General features: G+C 44.3%; 2 protein-coding genes across 2 annotated transcripts; both read left to right on the top strand.

Annotated features, from left to right (window-relative positions):
• Window positions 1-2,668: 2,668 nt before the first annotated feature.
• Window positions 2,669-3,534, top strand: LOC123427444 (histone H1-like). Its single transcript, XM_045111491.1, has 2 exons — window positions 2,669-2,869; window positions 2,956-3,534. Exons 1-2 carry the CDS (start codon window positions 2,795-2,797, stop codon window positions 3,376-3,378), a joined length of 498 nt encoding a protein of 165 aa, XP_044967426.1. The 5' UTR covers window positions 2,669-2,794; the 3' UTR covers window positions 3,379-3,534.
• A 4,076-nt stretch (window positions 3,535-7,610) lies between these two features.
• On the top strand, window positions 7,611-8,617 carry LOC123427443 (histone H1-like). The gene is made up of 2 exons (XM_045111489.1): window positions 7,611-7,813; window positions 7,918-8,617. The coding sequence occupies exons 1-2, from the start codon at window positions 7,709-7,711 to the stop codon at window positions 8,416-8,418; spliced, it is 606 nt and encodes a 201-aa protein (XP_044967424.1). The 5' UTR covers window positions 7,611-7,708; the 3' UTR covers window positions 8,419-8,617.
• The last annotated feature ends 551 nt before the right edge of the window (window positions 8,618-9,168 follow it).

The following is a 9,168-nucleotide window of genomic DNA, read 5'->3' as shown; positions in this document are numbered from 1 at the left end:
AAACCTCATACGGATGTATATAGACATAATATAGAGTGTAGATTAACTCATTTTACTCTGTATGTAGTGACTTAATAAAATCTCATAAAAGACTTATATTTAGGAACGGAGGAAGTATATATTAAATATTTTGTTAACATATACATTTAAAATGTATACTTAATAAAATTGTTCACGTGTTATTTTCAAAACATTGGTATGTTTATTTTAAAATCTACCATGCATACAAACGAAAATGTACACGTTTCAATAATTTTAGACGTTAAGTAAATGTTTGTATTCATCATGTTGATATACACATGTCAGTAATTATAGATGTTAAGTAAATGTTTGTATTCATCATCTTAAAATTTCAATATAAGCCATGAGTGTACACTTCTTTACTATATTCATTAAACATTGTATCAAATATACATTTAAAATGCCCGTATTAACTAAATATTTTATATGTACACGGGTATATATTTCAATGTTTTTATTAACATAATATTGGTAACACACAATATTGGAACGTAATTTTTATTACTTCCGGTTAAAATATCTTATAAAAATAACTTGTGTAAACTGGATTGCAGATATTGTAGCCTATTTAAGCTCCACGTGTGTGCTTCATAATATTTATAAGGTTGCTATCGTTACTAAACAAAACAGTGTGTTGTGTGAAATGGTTGCGGGTTCGAAGCATGCCTGAAATCCTTTTATGTAAATATTGATAGGCGGGACCCACTGGGCATAGAAAAGAAAATTTCCACTTCCATGTTTTCCTTTTGGCGAAAAATATTTTTTCAAGGGGGTTTTCAAGAAAAAAGCATTCTTCCTGGTTCACTGGCTAACAACAAACCCCACGCGCGTAATTAGCACATATTGGGTATATAAAATGGGACATGCACTGTATTTGTACGATCGAGCCAAGTTTTTACATCACTTTGATGTACACCGCAACTTCTAGCATCAAAATGATCATTTACATCAAGTTCTACCACTATTGATGTAATTGACTCGAAAAATAAAATAAATATTGAAATATAAAATAATCATATATTGATAATTATTGTATTATTATATGATAAAATCTACATATCATAAAAATGAAATGGTAACTTAAATTTTATGGAAATTGCAGAGCGACAGATATAAGTTCCCAGCTAATTGTTGTATGCAATGAACTATCCATGGGACTGGCTAGCCTGCATGCTTTTTAAGCTGTAAGTATCTGGTTTGAAAGCCATTCAATGGCGCAACTTATATTTTCCTATTATTAGCATAGAGTGCGAGGGCACTTTTGTGACATTTAATTAAACTTCCATGGTGTTTCGGCAAAAAAAAAAAGAACTCGCACGCATCTCATTCAGCGCAGTCGACGCACATATTCACTGATATATGGACCAATCGCCATCTCACACACCACACGGACAACACACACGGGCACATGTACCCGGGATATACCGTATATGCACCCTGCTACAAGTTTTAGCATCACTTTTGTGTATTTTACAAGTTTGAATATTAAACTGACCGCAACACACAAGTTAAGACATTTGTGGTGTATTTAACTCTTATTTTTACTATTGTGTGGTTCGAAGATGTAAACATTAACTTTTTTCTAAGAATCATGTGGATTTAACCAGTTCAACAAACATTATAAAATATTGTGTCATTTTATATATCTTCATTTAGAAACACAAGCACGCATAATTATTGTGCATTCTCATATTATTTTTAGAATATATAGTTATTCAAAAATTAACACATCTTTGTGTAAATACAATGAATTTTATAAATGTGTTAAAACATGTTAAATGTGTTTGAAGAAATGTAAAAAAACAATTTAAACAATAAATGTCTTAATATATGTTGACCATTTTATGAAACATATGTTGTAAATTTTTTGAATGCATGACGAACATTTTTGAAAAATATATTTACAATCTCTTAATACAACTGAGAATTTTCAAACAATATGCTGAATATTTTTCCAAGTGCACTAACACTTCCTTTTACGTTTATGGTAGCTGTAATATTATCTTACTTTTCTTTTTTCAAACAAAAAAATAATATTAAAAAATAAACATGAAAAAAATCAGAGCTCCTCGGCTCAGATTCCCACGAGTCAACTTTTCCTTTGTTTATATTTCTTGGTATCCTTATTATAAATCGGAGTGTATCGTCAGATTGAACATACAACTATTCTTGGTGTAGTGGTTAACACATGTGTGCGCAATTTATTTTTCATATAGGACCATTTTTGTAAAACATCCAACACACTCCCACTCACAGCCATTGACATGTGGGCCAACGTCACTTTCGCACGTCATGTGGACAGTGCATACTCCTATTTGCGTATATGGATGGAGACACCGGACTTAAACGTTCACATAAGAAAACACTAGTTTCGTGTATTTTACAAATTTAGATCATACTAGACAAATTAAGGCACACATGTTGAATTTTACTCTTAAAAAATGCTAGGGCCTACATGAAAATGAGAATAAAAAGAAGTTATTCAGTTTAACTTTTTCATAAAACTTGTACATTTCTCATTTTCACCCAGTCACGCGGGAGTAGTTGCGCTGTTCGCCCGCCCCTTCTCTCGCTACTCACAATCCGCGCCACTCCCAGTTCAGCCAATGAGATCGCAGCATTCTCATCACCCCGGATCGCTCCCATTCTCATAAGCCTCGACCCGGTTCTCTCGAAACCATCCACCACTCGAGCTCTCTTTTCTGAAGCCGCAAGCGAGCACACAGCACAAGTAGCAGTTTCCCTGTCAGATATTTTCTTCGGTTTAGCCACCATGACTGCCATGGCCAAGCCCGCCGCCTCGGCGCCCAAGCCGAAGAAGCCCTCCGCCCACCCGACATACTTCGAGGTGAGCGTCTGAACCTCTCGTGTTCCCCCCCGTGATTGAATGGCTTTGATTCGGGCTGATTGGATTTTTGGATTGGATCTTGACAGATGATCAAGGAGGCGATCGCGGCGCTCAAGGACAGGACCGGGTCGAGCTCGGTCGCCATCGCCAAGTACATCGAGGAGAAGCACGGCAAGGCTCTCCCGGCCAACTTCAAGAAGATGCTCTCCGTCCAGCTCCGCGCGTCCGCCGCCAAGGGCAAGCTCGTCAAGGTCAAGGCCTCGTACAAGCTCTCCGACGCCGCCAAGAAGGACGCGCCCAAGGCCAAGAAGGAGGCCGCGAAGCCCAAGAAGAAGGCGGCCGCGAAACCAAACAAGGCCGTCGCCGCCGCCGGCACGAAGCGCAAGGCGCCCGAGAAGAAGAAGCTGGTCGCCAAGGCCAAGAAGTCGCCTGCGGCCAAGTCCAAGCCGAAGCCGAAGACCGTCCGTTCCCCGGCCGCCAAGAAGGCCCGGAAGGTCGCCGCCGCTTGATCTGATCTGCTCTGATAGGTCGTTTTAGGTGTGCTTTGGTGTTCAGGATCTGTACAAAAATGATGCCTCATCCTCCCTGTATCGTGGGTGGTGTCTAGTGTCTGAAATTGTTCAAATGAATTTGCAGTTTCCCAATTTCTACATGTTTATTCCTAACCGATCTCTAGTCTTCACCATCATTCTGAGATGTCGTGAGTTTGATCTTGGAGAGCAGCCATCGTCTGTTGGTTGAAATTTGTTGCTCATTCTGGTAAAGGCCTTTGGGAACCTCAATTTCCCTTCGGGCCTTTCTACTACCACCTGTTCTAGGTTCAGTTGTGTCCCCAGTATCCCTCTTCTACAACGATGGAACCCCCGATCACCTGCCCTCAGTTGTAACAACGAGGGGACAGGGAATGGAACGCCATGGCGGTTTGAGCCGTGCCTGGCTGTTGCTGCTGCGTGCGTGCTGATCAACTTCTATTGGCGACGTACAGAGAATCACAGGAATGGAAGCGTGGCACCGTGCGGGTGCGCTACCCAATCCACTCCACAAACCCCGTGCCTGCCGATCAACTTTTTAGCGTTAGCGACTTCCGGATGGGAAGAAAATCCTATGAGACCAGGTCTCACAAGACAACAGATAAGACCCAATCTGATGGATGACACGTGGCACCAACAATTTCGAAGCACCTAACCCCAGTTTGCTCATCAAATTCCATTCCCGACTGCTATTCCCAATTGCAATTTCTACAGGTAACACAAGTACACAACGACTTAGTGTTTGTCTGTTTTCGCTCTCGTTCATGACAGTCACTCGGGGCGACACAGTGAGACGAGGCCAGCAGATGAGACCCACTTCTCGTCCATGCCGCACTGAAGGATCTCGTCACCGGCCTCCGGATGAGATGATTCTGTTATTCTGTAGCAACTTCTTGTCAGTGACCGTGCCGGAAGACCTTGTCGCCGGTGTTGCTAGTTGGGTGTGTTAGATTGATCTCTCCGTGTGGATCCAACGGTTCATCGGACCCTTGATCCATATCTGTCTTGATCGGGGCATCCAACCAAACCATGGTTGATGGGCCCGTGCGCCGCGCTATATTTAAAGGGGTGTGAAGCCGGCCGCACAACTCACGAGGTTGATCGTGCGACGCCGCCACACGCAACATCCCCTTCCGATCTAGGGTTCTAGCGCGTGCCGACGGCAAGCACCACCACCACTCCATCACGCACAACACCGCGGTCACCACATCATGGATGAAGCACGGCGGGAGTTCCTCGAGTGTAGCACAAGGTAAAATCCTATACTCTTACCGGACAACGAACCGTCCAGCGGATCAGGGATCAGCTGGGATGCTCTACTATCACGCTTGATATTTTTTTAATTTTGGGGGGAAGTTGAATCACATTGCTTGGAAAGTTGGAAGTCATATCAGCATGTAACTGGAGATGGACATACAAATACCTTATTCTGCTATTTTGAGTGACTCTTTTATCTTTACTCGTGAAATTGGACTGGTATCTTATGCACATTGTCTTAGAGAGACAAACACAGTGGCACATGAGTTATCTAGAAAGTCTTTTGGTTCAAATTTAGTAATTGTGTGGGATAATGATCCTCCACATAGTATCCTAGATGCTCTTGTTAGAGACGTGACCATAATTTGATTTGAATAAAGCGTGCCACAAGTTAATAAAAGACATTGAGTTTTTTTGTGTGTGCATTTTTGCACATCTACCCATGCATTGCAATTGCAAGGAATACACCATTTCAGTATTTTTTGGCAAAATTGCCCTCACAGTAGCACAACAAAGCGACACATGTCACTTCCTGCCATACAATGAAATGCGCACGTGTCGGGCGATCACAACTGTGAGGCGATCACAACTACCAAATACACTATGTTGAAGAATTGGCTAGGCAACAACAAGTGTACATTGTCATTATGTTGGCAAAGGGTCATGTGTTGCTTGCTTGTGCTTGTTTCAAGACATTCTTGCCGATCTCATTTAAGGGGGGGGGGGGTATGCTTGTTAATTCTATCAGGGCATGGGGTACAAACGTTAAAAATCAACATTTTCGAGCTTTGAAGGCAACCGCGCCCATAATCATATTGTGATATACACTTTTTTTCCTTCGCGAGCGTCTCGTCTAGGAGTAACTAACGCAAGGATACCCTTTGATAGGGCACGCAAAGGTAGCATGCGTGAGGCGTATGGTTCTCTTTGATCAAGCTTGCGAGCAAGGAGGAAGCAAACAGACGTATGCCTGGTTTTCTTGCTAATGTTTTTGGGGTTTCACTACTTTTTTGGGTTTTTGTTTATTTATGATTTGTCTAGTATACTCGTGAAATACATGTTGTTGCTATGGAGTATGGGTTGCACAATAGGGAAAGTAGAAATTGCGTCCTCCAAGGAGTACATGTCACATCGCGCTTGAAGTGCACGTCGCATTGAGTAAAAGTTGCGTGCGCAGGAAGCACAACTTGTACTATGTAATAGGCACATGTGTGCTCCCACATTGAGCATCTTTTGTGCGGAACGTATGTGAAAGGATCAAATTGGTCGACTAGAGGACGACGAGGTGAAATGGTGAATAGGCGGCTATCAATTTTAAGTTAATTGCTAATTTTAGGGTAATGCAGTTAAAGTAGGTTTTCTATATATGCAACTCGGTGAGAACAACCTAAATGACAAACAAGTAACAAGGTACGCAATGTAACGAACTAATTATCAAGCCAACAAAGATATAAAGCAAGTAAAGATGCGGAAACAATTTAAACATAAGTGAGACGAGGACGCTGATATATCTCGAAATTCACACTTTTGGGAGTTATAATCTTCGTTGGAAAAGTGCTCAAGCCAAAGCACCGCGATGCCACCAAGTGGCACATCTCATTCCCTTTTAGTCATAAGGATTGTAAATTTACCCATGTGTATCCGACCCACATGGGTAGGTATGGGTAGGGTATGGGCACATTTATGTGCTTATGGATGGTGTTCAAACCCTATCCAACTAGTCATGGGTAGGGAGTGGGTATAACTATGGGCCCAAGGGTATGCCCAAACTAGACCAGGTAATCTTATAGGTGGGTCACATGCATCATAACTCTAAGTTGTGAAACACTATACGTCCCAACCATAGTCCACCTTCATTCTCTAGTTGCGTCCGTCGAGGAATATCCCACGCGCATCCTCCTCGCAATCACCATTTTCCAACCTCAAGAATCATATGTCGGTGGGGCCAATCGACCTTGCAACTACGCAACTACCCTTCAATGATGTGTTGATATACCAGATTGGTATACATCGTGCATGGATACCCATTGAGTATGGGCACGACTATGGATTTGTGCCTAATGGGTATGGTATGGGTTGAATTTCATGCCCATAAAAACATGGGTATTGGTATGGGATTATTATACGTGCACCATAACCTACTCATTGCCATACTTAGAGTTATCCCAAGAGATAAACCTCAAATCACTCAGGATTAGTCTTGAAGGCGGCTTGATCGTGCAGGAGTTGTTGGGATTCCATAAGTGTAAGGGTGAAGTAGTGTGATAGAAAGTATTTTCCTGACTTAGAGAACTAAGGTGTACACGGTCGTGCTCTGGAATACGACGTTTTCCTGGACCGGTCCTGCGCCTACGTTGGTCAACCTCACGGCCCGATAACGCCGCCTAAGGCTGCCTCATAGTTTAGGTTCTTTGTTATGTTTAATTAATGTACTCGGGACGCGTGGAGTCTCGCCGATCTCCGTGGTCGGCTTTTAATGTTTAATTATGTTTGTTTATTATTTCCGTCCTGATTTTTTCCACGCGCGGTTAAAAACGGGTTGGCCAGCGTTGGACGCATGCGTCAATCAAAACGTCAGAACGGACGTTGGCGTCTGCCCGACCGATCGAAACGGATGAAAAACGAATAAAATAATCGTCCGTTTGGATCGCTCCGTCGGAATTGCTGTTAGAAACCGCAAACCTGATGAGAACTCTATGAAATTTGATCAAAAGAAAACTAACACGTATTCAATTATATATTTTTTGAAAATAAAGGGTGTATTTGTGTTTTGGGGCGATCCTCTCCGTCGCTGCTTGCGATCCGCGGCACTCCCGCTCCAACGAATGAGATCGCAGCATTTCCGCCCCGCGGATTGCCCCCCCTCCCCCGCTCCAACCAATGAGATGGCAGCATTCCCCACCTCGCGGATCGCTTCCCTCCCATCTGCGGATATAAATAACCATCGACGCGGTGCTCTCAAATCCATCCACCTCCCGAAAATTTCACGCGCGCGCAGCACCAAAGACACGGCAGCAGTTTCGGTTTGAGAGCTCTGCTTTAGTTAGCCACCATGCCTGCCCTCGCCAAGCCCGTCGCCGCCGCCCCGAAGCCGAAGCCCTCCGCCGCCAAGCCGAAGAAGGCGGCCGCCGGCCCTTCCCACCCGGCCTACTTCGAGGTGAGCGCCCGAGGCTCTCCTGTTAAATCCTTTTGCAGCTCTGTGGTTCGTTCGTTCTGATTTGCGATTGGGGCTGATTGGATCTTGATTTCGATCTTGCGCAGATGATCAAGGAGGCGATCGCGGCGCTCAAGGACAGGACCGGGTCGAGCTCGGTCGCCATCGCCAAGTACATTGAGGAGAAGCACGGCAAGGCGCTCCCGGCCAACTTCAAGAAGATGCTCTCCGTCCAGCTCCGCGCGTCCGCCTCCAAGGGCAAGCTCGTCAAGGTCAAGGCATCCTACAAGCTCTCCGACGCTGCCAAGAAGGACTCCACCAAGGCCAAGCCCGCCAAGCCTTCGGCCGCCAAGGCCGCGGTGAAGCCCGCCAAGCCTGCAGCCGCCAAGGCCGCGGTGAAGCCTGCCAAGGACGGCGCCAAACCCAAGAAGAAGGCGGACGCGAAGCCCAAGAAGACCGCCGCCGCCGCCGGCACGAAGCGCAAGGCGCCGGAGAAGAAGAAGCTGGTCGCCAAGGCGAAGAAGTCGCCGGCGGCTAAGGCCAAGGCGAAGCCGAAGACCGTCCGCTCCCCGGCCGCCAAGAAGGCCCGCAAGGTCGCCGCCGCCTGATCTGATCCCATGGCCCTATTGGCTTTAGTTACTTGTGCTTGGTGTGTTTATTTTCAGGGTATGTACAAAAAGGATGCCTCATCCTCCCTGACTTAGGTCTTGATTCTGCTAGGCAGTTTCTATGTATCGTGTGTCGTGTTCAATCAAGTCTATGAAGTTGTTTGGTTTCCGGAGAAGAAATGAACTTGCAGATTTATCACCCGATTTCTGTACTGAAGCTCTGTTTATGCCTTTCCTGAACTTCAGTTTTTACTTTACTCGGGTCACTGGAACGCGTCGTCAATTTGACGTGGGGAATAGCTGTCTTCGTGGATCTTCTGCTTATGATTTGTTCGATCGTTCTGCTCTTCGTTCGTTCAATTCCCGGAGGGGGTAATTAGTTCCCAAATTCGCGGACGGCCTTTTGCGTGTGTGGGGGTCCCAAGCTGCCTCTTATGCTTCGGGTTCCGATGGTAGATTTGGCCCCAAATTGCCCTCTTAGTGAATAAAGCGGGTGGGAATTGAGAGACAAAAATAGAGTGGGTAAGTTTCAGAATATAGTAATTGGTTTGATACAAATACTTGACATTGCCAATATTTGGCAAACTAAAAAGCTGTCAAAAGTTGGCAACTTTTTATGAGGTTGATAAAAAAACTAGGTGGCCAATCAATCACTGGCCAACATTTGACACTTGCCAAATATTAGCATGCTAATTTTGACATCAAACAAATTATGCTTATTTTTTTTGTTTCTTCACATACTCACATAGA

This window comes from Hordeum vulgare, chromosome 2H (genome assembly GCF_904849725.1).
Source record: "Hordeum vulgare subsp. vulgare chromosome 2H, MorexV3_pseudomolecules_assembly, whole genome shotgun sequence".
Taxonomy (NCBI): Eukaryota; Viridiplantae; Streptophyta; class Magnoliopsida; order Poales; family Poaceae; genus Hordeum; species Hordeum vulgare.
The sequence above is the reverse complement of the archived record's forward strand: the minus strand, read 5'-3'. Positions and strand labels throughout refer to the sequence as shown.

What these genes read in the sequence shown, in the direction of transcription:
- LOC123427443 (XM_045111489.1), top strand. Translation starts at nt 7,709, where the DNA reads ATGCCTGCCCTCGCCAAGCCCGTCGCCGCCGCCCCGAAGCCGAAGCCC. An exon ending in CCCACCCGGCCTACTTCGAG is followed by an intron (nt 7,814 to 7,917) that starts GTGAGCGCCCGA and finishes GATCTTGCGCAG; the next exon opens with ATGATCAAGGAGGCGATCGC.
- LOC123427444 (XM_045111491.1), top strand. Translation starts at nt 2,795, where the DNA reads ATGACTGCCATGGCCAAGCCCGCCGCCTCGGCGCCCAAGCCGAAGAAG. An exon ending in CCCACCCGACATACTTCGAG is followed by an intron (nt 2,870 to 2,955) that starts GTGAGCGTCTGA and finishes GGATCTTGACAG; the next exon opens with ATGATCAAGGAGGCGATCGC.